The 23,518-nt window shown below is 45.9% G+C and overlaps 1 protein-coding gene across 2 annotated transcripts in view; it reads left to right on the top strand.

The window, feature by feature from the left end:
• The first annotated feature begins 1,447 nt into the window (after positions 1 to 1,447).
• Rcsd1 (RCSD domain containing 1) overlaps positions 1,448 to 23,518 on the top strand; it is a 65,646-nt gene continuing 43,575 nt past the window's right edge. For both annotated transcript variants that reach the window (XM_074047571.1, XM_020178880.2), the window contains exon 1: positions 1,448 to 1,639. In XM_074047571.1, the coding sequence (XP_073903672.1) occupies positions 1,634 to 1,639 (6 nt within the window). In that variant the 5' untranslated portion in view covers positions 1,448 to 1,633. The remainder of the gene's footprint in view (positions 1,640 to 23,518) is intronic.

Raw genomic sequence — 23,518 nt, 5'->3', positions numbered from 1 at the left:
GGGTGGGGATGGCTCAAGTGGTAGACCACCTGCTTAGCGAGTGCAAGACCCTGAGTTCAATCTTCAGTACACACCCCCCTCCCCCCAAAAAAGAAAAAGACAATCAGGTCTTAGAACTTCTGATAGGAAGGTAGCCATGTTCCTAAGCCTGGAACTCATAGCTCCAATGGAAGTCCCTGCATGGTGCTTCCCTGAGAAGCAGGGTCAGGGCAGGTCTTTGCAGCATGGGCAAGTTCTTGATTTGTTCCTTTACCAGTTTTTTCATGCCTCTCTTCACAGCACTCACTAGTGCCTGTCCTGCTGTCCACCTCTGTGATGGCTTTCCCTCTCTCTGGCTCAGCTAGGGACAGGGTTGGGAGTGGGGGCTCAGGAATGAGGGTACCTAAGATGCTGCAGAACTACACAGAAGCAGCCTTCCTAATCAATCCCCTTCCACTTGCAGGTCTCTGGAGGCATTTCCCCTCTATCTCTCTTCCCTGGGAAAAGGGATGCAGAAGGGGCACCTAGAGCTGGGGGCTAGTATGTAAACTGGTAGCAGACAATGACCTTGGCTCAGATTCCAGTCCCCACATCCCTCCCAGGCAGCCTCTTTGTAGCCCAAAGGCCTAGGAGAAGGTTACAGAGCCGAGTCCTATGGGAATCTGATATTTAGGATCTTGCCCTTTTACTATATTTAATAGGAATGGAGAAAAGGGCCTTTCAGCGTGTGGGAGCTGAAATTCCCACAACACCCAGTGCACGAATCAAAGCAGATTTGAGGAAAAGATTTACTGGGAAAACTTTGCTTGGATCCCTCGTTTTTCTCCTGATACACAGATAGAGGACAGATGGGTAGATTGATGGTGGTTTCCTGAAAATGGAATCCTGGAAGGTGGAGAGAGAAGATGTCACCTTGCAGAGACCAGGTCTGACAGCTCTTTCTTCTATGACAGTGAGAGTCCGCTATTTCTCCACGAAGAACCCCAGGAAAGCCAGGTACGACATTGGTGAGGTGGGGTGGAGGGGGAAGAGAGGGAGGAAGAGAGGAAGAGTGGGAAGAGGAGGAGGAAAAGGAAAAGGAGGAGGAGAAGGACGGGAGGTGGGGGGAGGAGGAGACATCAATGAAGTAAACGAAAAACAGAGTAAATAAAACAATGAAAGGACAATTGCAATTTGGGAGGCTGAAAGGAAAATAAAGAAGACATGTGAAAGGAGGGAGCTGTTGAGAAGAACTGAAACCGTGGCAGAGCCCAGGGTCCTGAGAAACTTCTCAAGAAAGGGGGCGCGGCGGCGGCTGCCCATCCCATGTTTGGGGAGATTAACGGAGTCGTGGCTCCCGCTCTGAGTCCTGCCCTGGGAGGGACAGTATCTGTTTAGATTTGTGTCTAAATTTAAACCCCGACCCGGCCTCCCTCCCTCTCCCCCCTCCCCTCCGCCCTCGGCGCCCCGTCCCTCCTCCTCCTTCCTCGTCCTGTGCGCAGGGCCCGCGGCCCGCCGGGGCAGTCCCGCACCGAGCGCAGCCAGGCGCGCGCACCGCCGCCCGCTCTCCCTGCGCCCGCCGCAGCCCGGACTGGGAGCCGAGGGGACAGCGGGGATCTGGAGCTCCTGCCCGAGCCAGAGGGCGTGTCCGCCTCTGGAGGACAACCTAGAGGACATGGAGGTAAAGGATCCCGGCCGGGATGGCGCGGCCAGGGCAGCCAGCAGGGTCCTGGGCGATCCCTTTCCCAGGCAGCGACCCCTGCTTGCAACAGGGAACATGCGGCTCTGCGCGGCTGCCAAGAAGGGCAAATGCCTGTCTGCTGCAGCTCAGACGCCTCCTTGGCCAACTCCGGAGGATCGTCGGGTGGTGGCACCTAGGAGACCCCTCTGGGTAGGCAAGCGGTTGGCAGGGAAAGACCTGAAGGGAGAGGAGGAAGCCTTTTCTAGGGATTTGGGTATTTTCAGTTGTGCTTATACATGCTTTAAAAAAAAAAAAAGTGCAACTAAGGTTCATAAATGGGTAAATGTGTGAGGAAAAAAAAAAAAAAGTCAAGAAAGCAGGGGCCCCTGACTCTGAAGAGACGGGTGCTGAAAGGGAAACAACTGGTAGTGCTAGGTTTGAGACTTCGTGGCCGGTCTGGGCTTCCCTTTTTGCTTGCAGAGTGGCCTTTTAGGAAGTCCAGTTGTCCTCTTGCTATTGGGCCTGTCACATCTTCTTTCATAACTTTCTGAAAAGCTCCCCTCACTGGGCAGTCGAATGACTTTATTTTTGATGAAACTTGACGCTCCTTCTGAGAGAGAGTGTGTGCATTGGGGTGTGCTGGCCATGTCTGAGGGGTGTGCAGTAGTGAGGCCCACAAACCTCTCTGTCTTCTAGGAGGAGGCTGGGGGACTTCCGTGTACTGTTCCAACCTTAGTAGTTCCAAGGCAATCACCTTCCATCGGTGGAGTGGCTGCGGGACTCTCCCATATCCCTCCCTGCCCCACATCTGGAGACTTGCATAGATTTCTCACTGGAAACTGAGACCTGATATTTCATCTTAAATCAACTTCAGCAGGACCCAGGGCTTTGGAAAAGAGAAAGGGAGGAGGTGTAAATGTCAGTTTTTAAGGTGATTCCCACTCCTGTTCAAAAGGAAACAGTACACACACACACACACACACACACACACACACACACACACACACATGCCTCCCCACCCCGCCCCCCTCCAAGCTGTGGTTTGCAGCAATCAGAATTCACAGTAACTACCAGCTCTTCCCTGTGTTCTGGTGTCTCTGATGAGCTAGACTCGTGGCTGGTCTTCACCATAGGATTCACATAGGATTGTCCTGCACAGTCAGCTCATCCAGCTGTCCCTAAGGAACAGGGATCACCTACCAGGAGATTTCAGGGAGAAGGTGGGACCGTTGGGTCTGCTGGGGTCTGAAATGGACCTCCTGTAGACACATTTGCAAGGCAGGAAAACTGGGCAGATTGGGGCTGCCTGGGAGATCCACAAAGCAAATCTCAGCGGGTGGCTTCCCAAGTCTACTCAAAGATCCTGAAGCTCAAAGCAAGAGCACTCTGGCAGCTGGCTCCTGCTGCCGGGCAGATGAGGGAGATGGCCCAGGGGACACCACACTTGTCGGGCTAGGAGAAGCTGCTGTAGATGGAGGTTCCATCCTCAAGGAGAGTACAGGGCGCTTAGGGCCCAGGCTGGGGGCTCAGCATGTTTATGCATGTTTATAGCTTGTCTAATCTCTTGCAGATATGGACTGGACATATGAGAAAAGTGAAATTTAGGCTTTATTAAAGCAGGTGGTGTGGGAGAACCCAGTGCAAGTTTCAATTTTGTTCTAAGGAAACACAGAGGGGCTCCTTCCACAGAGACAACTTTTTCTTCCCTCTGATGAGGAAGGAACAGTGTGTGGCCGAGGCCCTGAAACGATCAGCCCAGCAACTTCCTGTGTGGCTTGGGATGTCGGAGCATGTAAAGAGAAGGTCCTCCATCTACCAGCGGATATGTGTAGTAACTGAGGAGGGATTCTTTTAAGCTATACAAATCTCTGTGCTGAGGGCTGGGAGGCACCCAGTGTGGGGTAACTCAGCTAGCCAGGACATCTGTCAGCTCAGCTGTGTCTTCCCTATGACATGGACTTGCTGGCTGGGACTGACTGTTTCTGTGTCAAAACCACCTGTGGGGGGTGGGGAGGGAAGCAAAAAACCCCACTGCAACTGCTAGTGCTGGTGAAGGAAGTGAAGAGGAAACTGAGGGGCCGGGGAAGTGACGATTCTCAGCCAGGAAGTGAACTTGTTATGATACATAGGGGTGGGTGTGGGGATTCTTGAAAATATCAGTGTGAAACCCTCTTTTGAAAGGTGAAACCCACTTATGAGACATGAAGAAAAATTTGAAAAGATACGAATTACATTTTTTTCCAGTATTAAGAATTCAAACCAGACCAGCAAGACTTACTCCACATTCTTACTCTAAAGCCCACTTACCTGCTGGACATATTTGGGAAATCTTTTTTTTTTTTTTTAAGTCATTGTTAGCATTGTCAGCAACATCAATTATACCTCAGTCTGCAGTAAGGTAAAGATGCTGTCTGATCCCTGCATTTTAAATGCCCCCAATCCAATAGAAGAAATGAAACTATATCCTGTCATGTATGTAATTTTCGAACACATGTGCTAAATGAATGACTGCTACCTACCATGAGGTCTACAGAAGTTCAGAGTAGGTGAGACTTAGAAATTTTGAAAGGAAGGTGCTAATAAGGAAAATGGGTGCAAGGAGAATGTGCCAGCTTTGTTCAGTGATGTAAGACAATAGGCTAGAGAGAAAAACAGGGAAGCAGAAAGAAGAAAAATGAAGGTATAAGATAAAGCCACAGGACCACTGAATGCTGTAGATGCTAGCCAGACGGGTACATGGGAGCTGAAATCCAAGCCCCCTGGAGGAAGAAGGAGTTACTTTTTCTTCACATAAAGTCTCCTTGCCTAGCTTGGCCCCAGTGGGTGCCTTTTTAAAATTCATACAGACACCATCTGCAGTCCACAAGACGAAGGCCAGCTTGTGTGTGTCCCTGGATTCTGCTCCATGGACAGTAGGAAACTCTGAGAGGTCTTGTGTAAGATAGTGTCCATGCTGTAGCAGGGGTGACATGACAGAAGTGCAGTTCATGGAGTGAGCAAGGCAGTCCAGTTAGAGAGCCCTTTTAGGAGTCAGATATAGGGGTGAAGTCAGATGTTGTCTGACTTCAAGAGACAATAGGAATGGAAAACATGGAAAAGAGTAAAGACTGTGTGCTGACAGGGAAAGCAGAAACAATTTCTGGGTTTGAGGTCACCAGGGTACCCCAGAGAGAAGTTCTTGGGCTGAAGATGCAGCTCAGTGGCTAAGCCCTTGCCTAGCATGTGTGAGGTCCTGGGTTTGATCCCCAACAGTGAGAGAGAGAGAGAGAGAGAAAGAGAAAGAGAGAGAGAGAGAGTAGGGACTGGGAGGGAGAGACAGAAAGAGCTCTGTAAGAGGGAGGAGCTATCTAACTGGTTTCCAGGTCTCCAGAGGTTAGGACAATACCTAGCATAGAATCCCAATTTCCCAATAAAAATTTCGCTTGATAAATTAGCAGAAACAGGGAACTCCTCCCATCTCAGTCTGCAGCTATGGAAGCCTTCCCAGATGCCCTCAGACTCTACACTGCTCTCTGTTCAACTACTATTGGAGAACCAGATAGAATCATGACTACCAACCTACCCTGGTGTGGGGAGGGGCCATAGCTTATATAGCTAGGCCCCAATGAAGGGCTTAGGTTGAATTTGCAAATACATTTTGAGATGGGAGAAAGATCAGATAATTTTATTCAGATTTTGTTTTTTTGTAGCACAGGGTTTGAACTCAGAACCTCATACTTGTTAGGTAGGCATTCTTACAACTCAAACCACTGTACTAGCCCTTTTTGTGATGAGTTTTTTCAAGATAGGGTCTAACTGTTTACCTGGCTGGCTTCAAACCTTGATCCTCCTGGATTTCTGCCTCCTAAGTACCTGGGATTACAGGCGTGAGCCACTGGTGTCCAGCGTTCAAATTATTTTTAAAAGCAAGATTTAGATAGGTTGGTTTTGGTTATTCTGGGCAGAAAGTTCCAGCACTCCATGAGAAATGTAAACCTCTTGCAATCTAAAAGTGATTCTTCTCTAGAAAAGATACCAGGTGACGGAAATGGATATAAACCCAGAAGACAGAGGTGTATAGGAAAGAAAGAGCTGGAGATTTAGGACATTGAATTTAAAATTCTTAAATACAAATTGGTAGGAACTACCAAGTAACCTGAGGGTGCTTGAAAAAAAAAATTTTAATTTTCACTAATTAAATCCTTCATTTCTTCAATTGAATAGTAGGTAGCATGAAAATTAAATTTATTTTTCCACAACAATGTGTCTACATTTGGTTGAACAAATGAAGGATTTAGTCAGTGAAAATTAAATCACTGCCACTAAACAAATCATGAATTTCTAGATAGAGACCATAAATGAGCCCTTTTCCCTGAGGTAATTCCAAATCCTTCCCAGATACTGTCATTCATCCACTTATTCAATATTTGTTGAGCACTTAGAACGTGCCAGATCTTATGTTTAAATTTTACTTTCAAAATGGGACTCTTGTGTCTTTTCATCCTCACAGATTGCAGTAGTAGTAATGACAAGAAGGTATGTATGTATGGGTACATACTAGTAAATAGAGTGTTTATTTTGTAACCTGTGCTTTCATTCATGTCTTTTTACCTTATTAAACATTATCTGCCTTTTTTTTTTAATTGCTAGAAAAGAGGTGACTCCAACTCTTATTAAAAACATCATTTTGAGATGTCTCTGTGAGGCATTTCTAGAACCACCAAACAGCCCTGGCTGGTTTTGACCTACCCTTTCTCTGAGCCCTAGGTCTGCTATTTGGAGCTGGTGGGTCATAGTTAGGGACTGCATCATCTCTGGAAGGTGGAGCTTGGGGTCAGTGGACTTATAGACATGCCTACATTCCTCTCTGGCTCCCATGTGCTCTGCGGGACCCTTGTAGTAACACTGGCTCCACTTAGCAGATATCTTCCATTTGTTGGGCTCCAGGATAGGAGGAGTTTTGGGTAGTCGCACTGAAAGGGCCCCGGGCCCTGTCACAGGAGGGGTGAGCATGCATTCCTGGAGTGGAGTCAGGTTTCACAGCTTGATCCTCACAGCAAGGAGAGCCGGGGCCTGGCGCTTGCTCGAGGTTCCGTGGGAAATCTGAACACTGGCAGTTCAGCAGCCTGGTAATCTTATCAGAGCCACAGGAGAAAGCATTTTGGTTCCAGAGAAATCTGAAGGCAGCTCTGCCTTCCTCCAGTGATAATGTCTGAGGTTTGCAGAGCCAGCCCGACCAGCCCTGCCTTACTCGCTGGAATGAAAGTATCACAGTGTCCTGGGTGGAACAAGACAATCTCTAACTGTCCCTTGCCATATTTTAAAGGAGCAAACCCAGACACTGAGAGGTAGGCTGAGAATGTAGATACTGTTGAACCTCTGGAAATACAATAGCTTGCAATTTTTCTCTCATCTTGGGGTGTCTGCCTGCACCCTGAGAAGTCAGCCAGAGGGGTGGTTTTCATGAAGTTTCACCACAGCAGCTCACATTCCACCTTCAGGGTGTCATGTGAACACTTTTATCTCTGTGCAAAAGACAGTACAGTGATAGTGCTGACACAGTGCAAAGATAGCCACCACCTTTGGCCACATTGGCCCCAGGACTCTCCACAAACTCATCTCCCAGAATGGATCTACCTGAGTCAAATTGGAGAGAACATGACCCTTGTCCCTTAGTCTTTGGGGTAGGGGGCTCCCTATCTTTTTTCCTCTGAAGCTTTCAGAACACCTGTCTCCTGGGAATTGTGGAAATTGACTGCTGAGCCCATGAGGCCAACCCCGGAAAGTCATGCTTATGGATGGATCAAATCCTGTTCCAGGGAAGTGACTTCCATCCATTGCCATTCCAAGGCTCAATGGCAATCTAGGAGAGGTGACATGGACACGCAGGTCCCTTACCTCTGTTAGAGACCTCTTCGGGACTTTGCTAAAACTCATCCTCGGTGGACAGTCCGAGAAGTCCTCAGCTGGAAGCTGTCAGATGGGGGCCCTGAGAAGTTCTAGACATTGGAACTGACATTGTCCAAGCTGACAAGAAATGAGTGTCTGCATCACAGATATCCTCCCCCCTTTGTGTTAAATCTGCTTGCACAGATTCAAAACACTAGCTTTGAATCTTGCTAGATGTAACACACTAGCTTTTTAATTAGGCTCAACCAACATATACTAAGCCCTTCACTGCCTTCTAGGCTCTGGGGATCTAGATGTGACTGTATTTCTCATCTTGCTGGCCCTCAGAGAACTCGCAGTACAAGAAGGGAGGCAAGAACCTAAACAAATGATTACAGAGGATGAGCTTGCCCTGTGGTGGAGTCACTCCCAACCTGGCACTCAGGGAGGGCTCCCTATGAACGATGATCTCTTGAGAGGAACATTGAAGTTGAGGGATGAATATAGAAAACTGGGAAGAGAGGTCTGGTGGACTGGCTCAAGTGGTGTGCCTACTAAGTGCGAGGCCCTGAGTTCAAGTCCCAGTACTGCAAAAAAAAAAAAAAAGAAAGAAAAGAAAACTGGGAATAGCATATTCCAATTAAAGGGAAGGAGGAGAACAAAGCTACTGTTGTAAGAACCAGCATGGTATGCATGGGAACTGCAAGCGGTTTATTACTAGAAGGTCAGGTGAGATAAAGACATCAGAGGACTAGGTGGGAGATACAGAGAAATGTAAATCACAATTCTTGCCAAAAAAGGAGCTCTCTTCTATTTGGGGAAACAAAATATACACACACGACATTACAAAAAAAAATACAAGATACTATCTTGAAAAGCTAAGAAGTCTGTAGAGTTCAAAGTCAGCTTCTTCTCTAGTGGGAAGTAGAGAAAAAATTTGCTTCCTCCACTGGGGATGCCTCTGCAAGTGTTGCTGTTCCCCCTCCCAGCAGCCCCAGGAGCTCCACAGATGGGGAACTTCAGTGTCAGGGTGAGCACAGCCCTGCCTACATCCGATACTCAAAGGCTCTTGCTGAGGCCATGGATATGTAAAACAGGCTCTTGGTCTCAAAGTGAAGCCCACCAAAGCCCCCCTCAAGACCTGATGGAATAGACCACATACACAAAGTCTCCGGTTCCCACCCCACTCCATCTGCAGCCCCACTCATTCCTCCCACTGTGGGCGCACACACCATGTATTCTAAAAAGTCAACATTTCTCCTCCTTTTGCAGAGGCAGCCCAGGGATGAGCCAGGTGGACCAAGGAGCAATGGTTGACCACATGCATCAGCCCTAGCCAGCTAAATAGAAACAGAAACAAGAAGCAGAGCCTGTGGCTACCATTGCACTACCCAGGCACCCACCTCAGAGGACACAGAGAATTTCCATCCAATAATATGCCACAGAAGACTAAGATCTCCTCTGGGCCTTCTTGCTAGACCCCCACCCCAATAGCTCATTCGAAACACATGAGCTAGATGGACAGGGGCCTCTCCCACCCCAATCTCAGCCCTCTGAAATACATTCCCAGGCCTCAGGTCCCTGGCTTGTCATGCGTTCCAAATATGTTTTGATGGATAATGGGAAATTCATTGCCAAGCACTGATGGCAGTGTGGGAGAGACCTAAAAAGCTTGTCATTATGGTAATTACTACCACTTGTTGAATGCCTACTATCTACAGATGTTTTGCATAAATGTATCTTTTTTAATCCTTGTAAAATCCATGCACGTCTGTTTTCTGGATAAGGATGTTGAGGTTTTGAAATGTTTAAATAGTTTGCCCAGCTCTGGAAGGTGATTATTAGAAGAGCCACATTTTAATCCACTCTATTGGGTAGGGTCCTAGAGCTCCTATTCTTTCTTTTGCTCTAGGAAATCCTGGCTTCCTCAACCATGCCTGGATGGACCCTCAGCCTGATCAGTCTTCCTCCAGCTCATACCAGGTCATGGTGGAGGCCAGGCAGCTCAAGGCCTGGGGTTTTTGTTTTTGGTGATACTGGGGTTTGAACTCAGAGCTTGGCAGTTACTTTGCAAGCACTCTAGCAATTAAGCCATACCCCCAGCCCTTTTTGCTTTAGTTTGTTTTTAGATGGGGTCTCCTGCTTTTGCCCAGGCCAGCCTCAGTCCCCTCCTTAGTAGCTGAGTTTACTGGTGTGCACTACCCCTATGCCCAGCCCCAAGGCTTAGAGCTTTTAAGGCCTGGTTCCATTGACTCTGAACCCTCACCTACATATCTAAAAGACTTCTGAAGGGCTCCAGTGTCTCTGGGAGAATCTCCTCCCAGCACCTAAGACAAAAAAGGAAGTGGAGCTTTTTAAAAATTGATTTTTAGGTTGTAAGAATTTTGAAAGCAAGAAGGAACTTTAGCAATTTCTCTCGTGCCCCTTTTCTTAAAGGTGAAGATACTAAATGTGACTCATTTTGAAGGTCACACTTGAAGTCAGTGTCTGAGTCAGAACTACAGTGAGGGCTTCTAGCCCCCAGCACACTCCAGGACACAGTTGTTCCACATGCTTACATTGACTTAGGATAACTTCATTGCCTCTGCAACTCTGTGTGCCATCTTCTCTCAGCTCGCCATACTCCTGGTGTTCAGTGTTCTCCATCTTTCCCATCAAATATCATTTTGGAGGGGGGGGGCGGGTGGAAGATTGGAGAAAAGCTTTTATTATCATTATTTTTCAAGTGTCAGGAGACCTAGAGGCAAGACTAGGAGGGTCCAGCCCTGCCAGGTACAGCACCATACCTCCTTCCCTGGCTTGCTTCCTCGAAGGGGCCCCTTGGCCCCTCTTGCCCAGTTATGATTGGATCCCATGGCCTGGATTTGAGTACTCAGAAGGAAGTGAACAAATCTTTTTTTCCTAGGGGAAATGCATGGGAAAGTCAGGGCCATGCGTGGTGCTCCAGGCTGCTGTGGAATAGCACAGTGTTGCCCAGAAGGAGAATTCAGAGTGAAGTTGGCAGGTATGTGAGCTTGCTAGAGCTACCCTAACAGATGACCACAAACTGGGTGGCTTTGAACAACAGACACTTATTCTCTCATACTCCCGGAGCCCAGATGTGTGAGACTGAGATGTCAGCAGGGCCACACAACCTACAGAGGCTCCAGGGAAGACTCTTTCCACTTCTCTTTGAGCAACTGATGGTTGCTGGTTCTTTGGCCTATGGCTGCATCCCTCTAATCTGTCTCATCTTCTCTCTGTGTCTCCTACAGTTGCATGTGTTGTTGGATTAGGACCCTCACTGATGATTCAGGATGATCAAAATCCTTAACTACATCTGCAGAGACTCTCTAGATACGGTACCATTCCCAGGTTCCAAGAATTAGGAAGTCGTTATATGCCACACACTTGCTAGGCAGGTGCTCAACCACTTCAGCCACTCCACCAGCCCATTGTATCTTTTGGAGGGGCCACTGTTTACCTCTTTACAGTTGGGAATTTGCTATCCATAAGATGTAGTGGACTTGGAGATTAGTAGGGTGAATCTTTGGTTATTATTAGTCTGCACTGTAAACACCTCTATTATCTGGGGTGAATTTCCAAGGAACATTCATCTATCTGCTGTGAGACTAACTTTTTAGCTCTTAGGTAGCCTACTTATACTACTTTGCTCTCCATGCCCATATTGGTGCTGGTCTCAGCTACAGTTCTCTGTTCAGATAGCTGCAGGTGGGAGAGGAGGGTGCTATGGAGCTTTTCCATGGAGTTATGATCATCTCCCCCCTTCCAGTGAGATAACTATGGACTTAACAGACTGGGAAGAACTGCTCAAGATTATCTAGCGTCAGCATCACCTTATGAAGGACCATGCCTTGAAAAATTATAAAATGACATTTCCCATGATATCATTCCATATTTTGTTCTCAAATACTTATTCATTCACTCATCCTTTGATTCATTTATTTAAAAACGTATGCTGAATATTTACCAAATGAGAATTAATAAGACATAATATTCATCCTCAGGACCTATACAGTCTGGAGGTAGAAGGGGAACAGAGATGAAAGAAATTACAAAATATTGTGATTGCTTCTGCAAAGAGAGTGAGTAAATAGTTCTATTGCATAAATTGCAGTACAGGCTAGTGTTGCTGTAACAAATAATACCACAGTTTCAGTGACTAAAAATAACAAAGGATTACTTATTTCTCACTCATACTACATGTCCATGGTTGGCTGGAGGCTCTGCTCCACGTCAATGTTTGTCCTCCATTTGAGACCCAACTCACTTAGTAGCTTCCATATGGAACATTGCTCCGTATCATGGCAGAAGGAAGGAAAGTTCTAGAGGACTTGCAGTGACCTCTAAATATTTTCTTCTGGATTGGTCAGAAGGAGCCACACAACTCCATACAGCCACAGGGGCCAGAAAGTACAATGCTCTCATGACCTCAAATGGCAAGAGCTAGAAATATTTCACAAACATCTTTTGTGGTCTGATGGAGTCTTAGAACACTTCACAGAGCAGATGCTTGTCTGAGCTGGGTGTGGAAGTCTTTCAGGCTGACAGAGTTGAGAAGGCTAAGGAAAGAAGCAGTTATCTGAACCACTTGACTAAGTCCTCGTGGTCAGAGATGTTCTTCCTGTTTGCAGTTAAAGCTGCTTCGAAAGCCCAGAGGATGTTTGCAGTGATGCCACTGTCCTTCATGCTCTGGGGTGATTTAGAGAGGCAGGTAGGTTTGGGGGAAGCTAGGGGTGCATATGTACCTATTTCTGCAGGAAAACAACTCAGAGAAATACAAACAAAAATAGGTGTGGCTATTTAGACATTTCTTAAACACCTTAGTCTGGAAACAACCAATTTGGTGGACCATGCCATCAAGAGACACTGTTCATGGTAGAGTGCCTGCTTAGCAAGCAGGAGGCCCTGAGTTCAAGCCCCAATCTCCCCCTGCCCCCGAAAAAAAAAAAGATACCGTCTTTAGCCTTGAAGTCTTCTGTAATTTGGAAAACATTTTGCCTATTGTTCAGCCAGCAGTGTTGAATTCTCCCCAAGCCTTTTTGATTTTAAAACACTTCCCTATAGTGAGCAGGGAATCTTTTTCCTACGTAATACTGAAGATTGCTATTTTATTCCCATAAACCTTATTCATAATCCCTGCCTTTTGTGCTTACGGAAGCGGTTAGTGAAAGTCAGCCTGTGAGTAGCATTGGAATTTGGCGGTAGAATTTGAAGGACACAGTAGCAACAGACTGACCACTGTCCTCTGTTCCCTGTGTCCAGTTCTTAACATGTGATAGGCCACGGGGGATGCAAGAGGGAGACCTTGAAACCTGATTACTAGCCTCAGGGTCCTGGTCATGTAACCAGGAATTCTAAGGCAGAGTCCCAACTCCAATGGTTCCACAAGTCAGGCCCAGCCACTTGCCCCAATACACCAAAGAAAGAGATGAGTAGCCATGAAAGGCAGAGAAAGGGTTTATTGTGTGGCATAGGCATGCTTCAGGAAGAGGCGAAGGAAGCACTTTAGCCCATCTTCCAGGGTATGGAGGTTTAGGTTTAAATAGAGGTGGGAGTGGAGCTGGGGATGAAAGATAGTCATAATTATTAGACAATCCCAGTCACAGGTGGTCACAGGTATGGTCCGGTTGATTATCATCTCAGAATTGGGCAGGCAAGGCCAGGTCACAAGAAAGTCACTGTTAGCCTGTGGGGTAGCTTGGACTCTTGTCACAAGATGCTACCGATAATTCCTGTCCTTTCTGGATTCCAAGGTGGCTGCAAGACGACCTCTCAGAGCAAAGACAAATGTGAAATGGAGGTAAGGAGGCCAAAGTTTTGATGTCGTTTCCAAGTAATGTATGGGCCCAAGTAAGACATCAGTGCTATTTAGCAAAAGCAGCTTCTAAGTCAGTTCCTCCATCTATAAACCTGACACCTGCTTTACTTTCCTTATGGGCTACTTTGAAAAAGAAATAAAATCTTGTAAATGATAGATAATATCCCACAAATTCATGGTAGTGGTATTATTCATACTTAGTAAACCAATATTGTGAAAATCCCTAACAACCCTGAGTGAGTCTTCCAGTGGAAACTGGCAGAAGGGAGCTTAAAGAGTATGACATAGGTGAATATGAGCAGAGCTATGGGACAATGAGGTTTCAAAATAGGACCAGAAGGCTTTTTACAGTATAAAAGAGGTTCTGGTCTGTGAAGCAGAACAAGTGGAAGAACACCTTCCAGTCCTACCACACTTTCTTTTCAAAGCACTTTCCCCTATCTTTTCTAAACTGTAAGCTCTGAAAACCCCATTGCAAGCCCTAGTGTCCCAAGATGAGCATAATATATACTCAACACACAAAGGAATGCAGGCTTCACATGACCACATGGAGAGACAGCACTGCCCAGGAGCCAGAGAACCATCTGGCTATCAGGTTTGAGTCTGACTTTGCCACTTATGAGCTTGTGACCTCCCTGTGCCTTGGTTTTCCTATCGGTAAAGTAGAAATCATCATTGCACCTACCTGAGAGGCTGTTAGGAGGATTGAATGAGCCAGTGTTTGTAAATAGTGCTTAGAACAGAGCCTGGCATATATTAGGTGTGAATGAGTGAGTCAGTATGTAGATTTTATAATCATTTAGGAAAGAGCAGACTCCCATGTTGTTGGTGCAGCTCTGATAGGGAGGACAAGAGGACATCTGAAGTTCTCCAGCCCACGAGGCTATGACAGAGGAGTGTTTAGTGCAGACCATACACAACCCATGCTGGCAAAGTTCTCTAGACTTCTGTAGGAGGCTGTGCCCTGGGACCATGCTGGACCAGCACTTCTGTATCCCACTGATAAAGAAGTCCAGATTGAGACAGGAAAGCCCTGGGCATCAAATAGCAAGGTCAAGCTGCAGACTCACAGGCAGTCAAGGCCTGCAAGAAGGATGCTTATTAGTTTAACAAATGCATCTCACTGAGAGGGAAGGAAGGAGAGGAGACAGCAGGTGTGTTTTGTGCTTCTCCCTGGAAGAGTGAAATGAGAAGGCAGGAGATAGGAGAGTCTTCCCCATTATCTTAGTGAAACACATCCTCCGACCCCAGCAGGGATGTTTAAAACCAAATGAGAACAACACCCTATGATTTAATGTTTTTCCCTCTTAACTAAGCTCTAGCACACTTTCTTAGTTTGAAGTGTAACAGCAAAACTAGCGTGCATTTGTTTTTCCTTCTTCATACTCTCTGGAATTAGAAGATTTGTTCTTCCCATAGATCTTAGCAACCTCAGAATACAATTTCTTTTTCCTTCTTTAATGGAGAATTTGTACCTTTTCACTTTAAAGTAGCACTTTATAGCTTCTCTTTGGCATATCTGAATTGCCAAGATGGCTGCTCTCACCCTTTGAGGCCATTACTAAGTAAAGTAAGGATTATTTGGATGCAACTCACAATACCTGGACAGGGAACCCGACAGCCAAGACAGCTGCTAGTTGAGTAACAGCAGGTCACGTATACAGCATGAATATACTGGACAAAGGGATGATTCACATGCTGGGGAGCGTGAGATTTTGTTGTATTACTTAGTATGGAGCCCAATTTAAAACTTATAAGTTGTTTATTTCTGGAATTTTCCATTTAATATTCTTGGACCTCAGTTGACCACAGGAAGTGAAGCCATGGATTAGGATTTGAGGGGAGGAGATGGATACTGTACGTCTTCTCTTCCCTTCCCCTTTCTCCCCCTTGGCTTTCAGTGCCATGGTATGTCCTTGCCTTTCCCACTTCCACAGGGAGATCCTTCTGGGGAGCTGAATAGAATGGGAAAAACAGTGCTGTATTGTTGGTTTTTTTTTTTTTCAAAACAACCTAAATTTAGGGTTTAAAGACAACTGCAGGTATTGGGGTACAATAAGAGGCTGACCATTCAAATCAGAGCCCATCTCCTCATCTCAGTTGACTCCATCCAGAACTTCCAGCTGGATGTCGAGAGTCGAGTGCTTTCATATACCAACAAAGGTAGTGTGATCTCTAAAATAGTCACATTACTTGTATTTGCATTCATTTTTTTTTTTTGGCAAGATGAATTTAGAGTAGGTTGAGCTACTTTGCCCAAAGTAGTCTCATTAAGGACTCTAGATGTTTTCTGAGCAAAGTCTCCAGTGGAAGGCCACAGGCTCTGTTTCTTGGCCCTGACTTGTTAGACATTTTTGTTAATGACTTGAATGAAAAATAGAGAGAACCCAGATCACTCTCAGCTGAGATAGTTAATATAATACATAACATATTCAAGTTCAAAATGATTTATGTAGGATGGAACACCAGGCCAAAACCAACATAATGAAATTAAGCAGGGATGAATGTGAAGTTCTCTGCATAGTGGTAGTGTAGGACAGACCTGGCTTGGAAATACACATGCATTTGTTCAATCATTCCACAAATATTTTGAGGGCCTACTGCATGAAAAATCCTGCCTGGATTCTTAGAGAGAGTAAAATATAAAGATGCAATCTCAGTAAGCTGAAGGGTTAGTGGTGGTGGAAAGTGATGTGTTCCCAAATAAAGCAAGGCACAGAGTGTGCTGTCTTGAAGGCAACAAGACCATGGGTTTGGGTAATTTCACAGAGAAAGAACATCCTCAACTCATGCAGCTGGAGAAAGCTTCGTGAGAGGAAGACATCAGAGTGGGCACCAAAAATTTTAAAAAAATTTTTTTTGTAAACAAGTGGCAATGGTGAAGGGGGGAAGAAGATGGTGGTGCCCAGAATAGAGGGTCTGTAAAGTGAGAGGCATGTGTGTGTACACTGGGATGGAGCCAAGAGGACTGGATGGAACAGAGTGTGCAAACACTAGAAAGACAGCCGCTGGCTGTGCATGTGCTTCCTGCAGTCTGCCATGAGGGTCCTGGAGGAAAGGGACTCACGGAGTCAAAGAGGGCTAGCAGGCCTTTCACCTGGCCCCAGTGAATTGTGGGTGGAAAGATGGAGAGGCTGAAATATCAGCTGTGGAGTTAAGGCTTCAGTGAGAGATGGCCTTCAGGTTAGAAAGCCACAGAAGCTGCAAACTAACCTGGGGAAAGAATCCAGAGTCTGCTGTTTGGAACGTTTCTTGCAGGAGGGAGTGAGAGAGAAAGGGGTCAGAATGGTACATTTTCTGGGTGTAGAGACAGTTTGGGTTGGGGAAGGGTAGGAAGAAGTTGAGTTTTGATTGAGGTATTGGCAGGGTACCCAACCAGAAATTCAGAACTGGAGCTTGGAGGGGCACTGGCCAGGACATGGTTCTGTGGTCATCTGCACAAATGTCTCTTGAGCCTACGTGACGTGGTGACTGTGGAGAGAGGCACAGGCCAGGGATGACTCTGTGCAAGACCCTCACATTTGAGAAACACCAAGAAGACTAAACAGTGAAAGAATGATGCTACATGCTTTAACTTACATGAAAGAGGCTTAGGAGCTTTAGCTGTCTATAAACTGACATTTTTTTTTTAACAGTGCTAGGGATTGAGCTATAAACCCCAGCCCAGCAATGTTCTTGTTAATTATTGTTGTTATTTTGTGTTTGTTTTGGAGACTGAGTCTCACTAGGTAGCCCAGGCTGGCTTTGAACTTGGGATCCTTCTACCTGTACCTTTAGCTCTGGAATTGCAGGTGTATGCCACCATACCCAGCTTCTTCTTGTTATTTTTTAAAACAATAATAAAACTATAATCAAGAAAAAAAATCACACTAGAAAACCCTAGCACTTTGTGTTCAGGGTATGTTTTATAGTGTCTAGTCACTTTCCAGTCACTAATTTATTATTTAAGCTAATCTTAAACATCTTAAGGTAAATCTAAAAATTCATCATCCTAATACAATAGAATGCATTAGGATCCTTCCTTCCTTCTTTCCTTCCTTCCTTCCTCCTTCCTTCCTCCTTCCTTCCTCTTTCCTTCCTCTTTCCCTCCCTTCCTCCCTCCCTTCTTCCCTTGCTGTTTGGTGCTGGGGATTGAACCCAGGGCCTTATGCATGCTAAGCACACATTTTACCACTAAGCCACACCCCCTTTTTTCTTACTCCTTTCTGATCCTCAATTTTATCCTTTTTATCACTAAAAATGGAAAAAACACAATTTCATTAAATGTAACTACTTTCAATTTTATGTCTTTATTATTTTTAACCACACACATAATTCTTAGATAATTGTAATCACTACATACACAACTCTCCACTCCATCTTTTCATTCAATGTTATTGCCAAGATAATATCTTTATTCTTATACTCATACCTTCATTTGAAATGTCTCCATGATATTCTATTATACAAATTCACCATAATTTATTTTATCATTACTCTATTTTGGGTCATGGCATTTGCTTTCACTTTCTCCTTAGTATAAATAACACAGCTATAAACAGCACACATATCCTTTTCTTCTTGTGAGTTATTTCTTTGGAAGCAATTCCCAGAAGAGGGATTATTAGGTCAAAGGATACGAAGGCTTTTATGGAGCTTACTGTTGCCACATTGCCTCCGCCTTCCTTCCTTCCTGGCTGTACCTGGTGTGCACAAAGTGCAGGCTCAGCGGTCTGACCGGGAAGGGGATGTGAGGTGAGAGGGACCCATGAGCCTTGTCCAGCAAAGTCCTCTTCTCCCAGTGCATTGCTGCCTGGGAGTCCTGTGGTCTCCCCTCCCCAGCAGGGAGGACCAGGCAGGGCAGGAAGAGGGTGTGGATACCCTGCGAAATGAAGCAATCATCTGGTACTTCCTGAGGGAGCTTCTGCATTTAAGGGAAATTACATACCACAGAGCGAGGACAGAAACAGTGAGCTTGCAGATGCAGGAAACTGGCCCAGTCAGGGATGCAGCAGAACCTGAGTGTCTTGGCTGGCCTTTAGGGAGTGTCCTCTAGGAAATTCCTCCCCTCTTGGACAAGTGTGGTCTGGGCACTTGATTGATAAATATTGATTGAGCACCCACTATGTCTAGTTCTCTGCTGGGAATTCTAGACTCTATAAGGAGTAAAACTTAACTTCTGCCTTTAGGTGATTGCAATCTAGTGAGGGAGTCAGAAAGCTAACAGGTGATTGGAGCCATTTGGCATTCTAATTCAAATATTCTAATAGTTATGACGTGCATCCCAGAGAGCCCAGAATGGGGAAGGGCTTGGGAGAGGGGGGCCCAAAGGAGGTGATACCTGAGCTCAGTTTAGAGAGACAAGGAAACAGGCAGTTGAAGAGTAAAGAGTAGGTTGTTCTAGCTGGAGGATAGACAGTGTGTGAAATAAGACTGGATTTAGTTGGGGAGCTCGTACCACACTTTCAGCGTGTTTGTGGGCCTTGGTCTGGGAAGAGCAGAGTTTCTACATAGAAAGCACTGTGGGGCACAGCCTAGATGCAGGGGACAGCTGAAAAGGCAAGCTTTGAAGCTGCATCTGTAGAGCCAGCACACTGTTTATTGGGTGTGACTGATGAGATTATGAAGAAGGAAAGCTCTCTGAAGCCACCTCTTGGTGTCACCACTCATTTTCTTTTCAGAATAATGGGACCAAGAGTCATATGATCAGACTTACATTTTAGAAGGTTCACTCTGGCTGTGGCTCTGAGAATGGGTGGGAGATAGCCCTTTGTGAAGACCTTTATACAACTGTTCAGTCATTCATACTAATGGCCCACAGAGCTGGACTTGACCAGGACTCAGGCAGCAGAAATAGAGAGAGGTGTTTGAGAGGACCCTGCCTCACAGGAACAAGAACTTTCTACCTAAGGCCTAGCTCAAGATTAAGAGAAGGGACAGTGGTTCATCAGGACTTGTGGTCTAATGGGGATGCCCAGCTACAGCCATAATATTTAAGGGGCACACAGAAAGGCACCAGGTTTCTTGTGTCCATAATAAAAACAGCTCACCTGTGCCTCCTAGCTTGTGTGTGTGTTGGTGTGAGAGTACTGGAGAAGAGCCAAAGGAGCCTTAGAGTCTCGCTGGAGAAAGTTGACCATGGTGGTGAACAGGAGTTCAGGATGCTAGATCAAATGCCATCACTAAACTACTGTGGGCTCTTGAATCAACAGCACAATATTTGGGGTCTCACCAGGATGATAATCCCATCCCCACCTGGCTGACTAGAAGGGCTAAGTTGGATACTATACTCACGTCAAGGTCTTAGAAAAATTATAAAGGAGCTTCTCAGATACAAGGGGTTATCACCTCTGTGTTTTTGGAAAACATAGCGGGAATACCTAGAAATAACTTGCTTCCTCAAAGAGAAGCAGGTGCTCTGGAGAGCGTGTGTGTGTGTGTGTGTGTGTGTGTGTTGGGTGAAACTGTAGGGCGTTCACCTCTGGTTGGGCATCTGCTTCCTCCTCTTCTCATGCTTCCCTTTAAAGCTTTGAGCAACTGTAACAGATGAGAGGCCAAGGTGGGTTGGACACAGACCACTCACTCAGACTCACGGACTGTGTTTGATGCCAGTGGCCAGTGGTGGACAGAACTTCCTGACTCTCTGGTGTTTGTGTCAAGCTCTGGCCTGCGGCATGAGGAGAGATCAGCTGTCCATTCCTGAAGGACCACTGCCCATCCCTCCAGCCACAAGCTTTGTTGCAGCCACAGCCAAGGCCACCATCCAGGAGCTACAGGGACTTCCTTCCGTCCTGGAAGGCATTGAGTTTTAGAAACAAAAGCTCCAATTAAGGACAAAGCAAGAGGAAAGAGGGTGAGAATTCTAGCTTAGCCATTGGCTGTGAGTGTGAGAAGTTGGCAAGTTTTGGCAGGATGAGGGGTGAAGGATGCAAGGTCCTTTTACCTGACATATGCTGTAAGCAAGAGGGTCCAGAGCGTGATGGGTGAGGGGCAATCCCAGAGCAGCTTTCACAAGGCCAGGTTCAGTGACTGTGTTAGTATGCTAGGCTGCCATAACAAAGGGCCCCAGATTAAATGGCTTAAACAACAGAACCTTATTTCATCATGGTTCTGGAAGCTGGAAGTCAAAGATCAAGGGATATGCAGGGTTGTTCCTTCTGAGGCTTCACTCCTTGGCTTCTCCCTGTGTCCTCACATTGTGTCTGTATCCTATTTTCTTCTCATAAGGACAACAGTCAAATGGAATAAATGGAATTAGCGCCCACTCTAAGGACCTCATTTTAGCTTAATTACCTCTGTAAAGACCCTGTGTCTGAGCACAGTCGCATTCTGAGTACTGGGAATCAGGGCTTCACCATAGGTGCTTTGAGGGACACAATTCAGTCCCAAGGTTGACTTCCAGTTATAAGTGAGAATGGAAAGGTCACCATGGAGGTCACGACTTCCAACCACTGCCATTGGGGCAGAAACAAAATGCCAAGGACTTTGAACATGCCATTTGTGCGGGGAATCCTTTGGCCTGAGTGGCCTGGAGCCCATCTGTTGCTTTATGCCCTGGCCACATCCTAGAAAGACAATAAGGGGTGCAGTTTTATCACACATCTCTCCTTACTCTCCCCTCTTCTCCTTGCTCCAGGCACAGTTTCTGTCACCTCCTTCTGGGTAGATAATCTCATGTCACCTCCAGATAACACAGGGTGCAATGCTATGCATTTTCCAGCTTTCAGAGCTTTCTCAATGGCCTCTGGGCTGTCCCTGCTGCCTATAATGCCTCCTGCCGCTGCCTCACTGTCCTGTGAGGAGTTTTGTTTCTCTTGGGATTTTACTCCCTGGTGATTATTCTACCTGGGGAGCCTTGTCCACCTAGCCAAGACAGAGGAGAAACATGGGGGAGAGCTTGCAGGGTACGTGTTAGCATGATCTGACCCCCTGCCCTGTGTGCCCTCTGTGGTTCCATCCTGAGGGTACAGAGCACAGGCAGAAAGATGAGGCTTTCTTCTAGTTGGTGCCCAGCAGGGCTGTGTTCCTCCCACATCTCTGCCCCTCTTTGAGGGGTGGGACCCAGATGTTTCCTGTCACCCAGACTGTCCCCAGTGCCTCTTCTCCCAGGAGAGTGTGGTCCTGGTTACTAGGCCCCAGTGAAGGAGCCACCCCAGCCCTGGCTCCTGTCTGTCCTCACTCTTCACTCTTCACGGAGTCACCATTCCCCTCTTATCATCTGGACAGGCAAGAATTTAAGTTTAGAAGGACCTGGGCCCCGTTAAAGTTGAAATCTCATGGTGGTCAGATACTTGAGAGTATTTTCAGCCCCAGACCTAGGTGAAGATACAAGCAGTTGTCAGACTGGAACTGAGCCAGCTCCTCCCTGGAAGCAGGCCAATAGTTTCTGTGAGGACACACATTTTCCAATGATTTTTTTTGTTAATTAAGAGAAGTGTGAACAACTTCAAAGCAGTAAACATTACCTTTTTTTGCCCTCCTTCCAAATTCACTTCCAGTCTTTACTGATGCATAGTTATATGTTCTTTGTTCTTAATTACTGTGTACAAAGCTCTGTGGATTTTTCAGCCATTTTTATTGCCGTCCCATTTATATCTCACGGTGTTGGAAATGCATATTTGTCATTTCTAATAGGAGCATAATGTTTTATTACTTTTGTGCTCTATGGTTTTCTCTAAAACTTAGTATTCAAATGACTTCTAATTTTTCACCTTTATGGAAAGCACTGCTGTACACAATTTTGTATACACTGCATTCCTCTACATTTCCTTAGTGTATATTCTAAAAATAGCACAAAGCATTTTAGAGCTCTTGTGATATGCTCCCAGATTATTGCCTCAAGAGGGAAGAACTAATCAATGTGTAAAGCTAACGGGAGTTTTTCAGGGAGCAGTTTTCTCTGTAATGCTAGAACCTTTGGCTTCTTCTCATGATGATGTATTGTTGCCAGTCTAACAGTTCTTCAGTGATAAGTCAGAGTGACTTCGCATTTTATTAATGAATATCAATGGCGTGTGTCTTCCCAAATGATAACTTTGAGTTGGTATTTTCTCCCTTTGCTTTGGAAGAATATCTTTTTTGTTGTTATTTCTGGTGTTTGTTTTATACAGAATTCACATGTGTAGACATGTAAGGGATTCCCTTAGGGAGCATCTACCCTGGCAGCCTTTGCCTCCACTAAGTCTTCTTTAGATCAAAGCCATGGTGCTCAACCCTGGATGCATGTTAGCACCATGTGAGAAGAGTTTCTAAAATCCCTAAGTGTGGGTCCATCAGCTGAGAAGACGGCTGGTCTTAGTTGACACATGGAGACCTGAGGCGTAGTGGCTCAGAGACCTAACCCAGATGAAAGGTCCTAAACTGGGGGTGTGGCTCAAGTGCACAGTCAAGTTCAAACCCCGGTACTGCCTTTGTCGCTCTACACTGGCTGATGTATTTAAACCAACAAGTATTTATTGCACACCTATATGTGTCAACCACTCTGCTAGGAGTATGGGGAAGCCAAGGTAAAGGCTGTGGCACTTGCCTGCACCAGGAGGTCACAGATGGTGAGATGGACCGAGGTTCAGAGTAGCAAAACAAGTGCTATGAGAGAGGTTTCATGGGGTGGTGGTGATGACAACCTAAGGGGAGTGGTCCATGATGGCTTCCTGAAGATATAGCAAGGAGCTGGGTCTTGGAGGATGAACAACTCTCCAGGTGGAGGCAATAAGGACCAAGACTTTTGAGGAAGAGGAACAACAAGGACACAGAGGGATGAAAACACATAGTATATTGAGAGGGATGCAAAAGGCCCATGGTGGGAAAGCAGGGTCCTGGAATGGATTGCCAGGGTTGGAATCCCAGCTACACAACACCTTTGGAACCTTAGGCAAGTCATTTAGCTTCCCTAAATTCCAATCCCATCTTACACATGATAATCTAAATGAATTGCTAGCTTGGAAGGTGGTGGTAAGGATCAAATGAGCTAATATAGAGGTGTGGCTCAAGAGGTAGAGCACCTGCCTAGCAGGTATGAAGGTGTGAAGCCCTGAGTTCAAACCCCAGTACCACCACCACCAAAAACAAACAAAATAACAGCTAATCTTCATTAAGCACTAAGCATGTACTTGGTACATAACAAATGTTCAGTCAATATTGGTTATTAGTATTGAGAAAGTCTGACTTTCTCAGGAGAGAAGAACAGGTGTCTTGTGTTCTGTGCAGGTTGA

The sequence above is a fragment of the Castor canadensis genome, chromosome 11 (assembly GCF_047511655.1).
Source record: "Castor canadensis chromosome 11, mCasCan1.hap1v2, whole genome shotgun sequence".
Classification (NCBI taxonomy): domain Eukaryota; kingdom Metazoa; phylum Chordata; class Mammalia; order Rodentia; family Castoridae; genus Castor; species Castor canadensis.
Note: the sequence above shows the minus strand (reverse complement) of the source record. Positions and strands in the feature narration are given on the sequence as shown.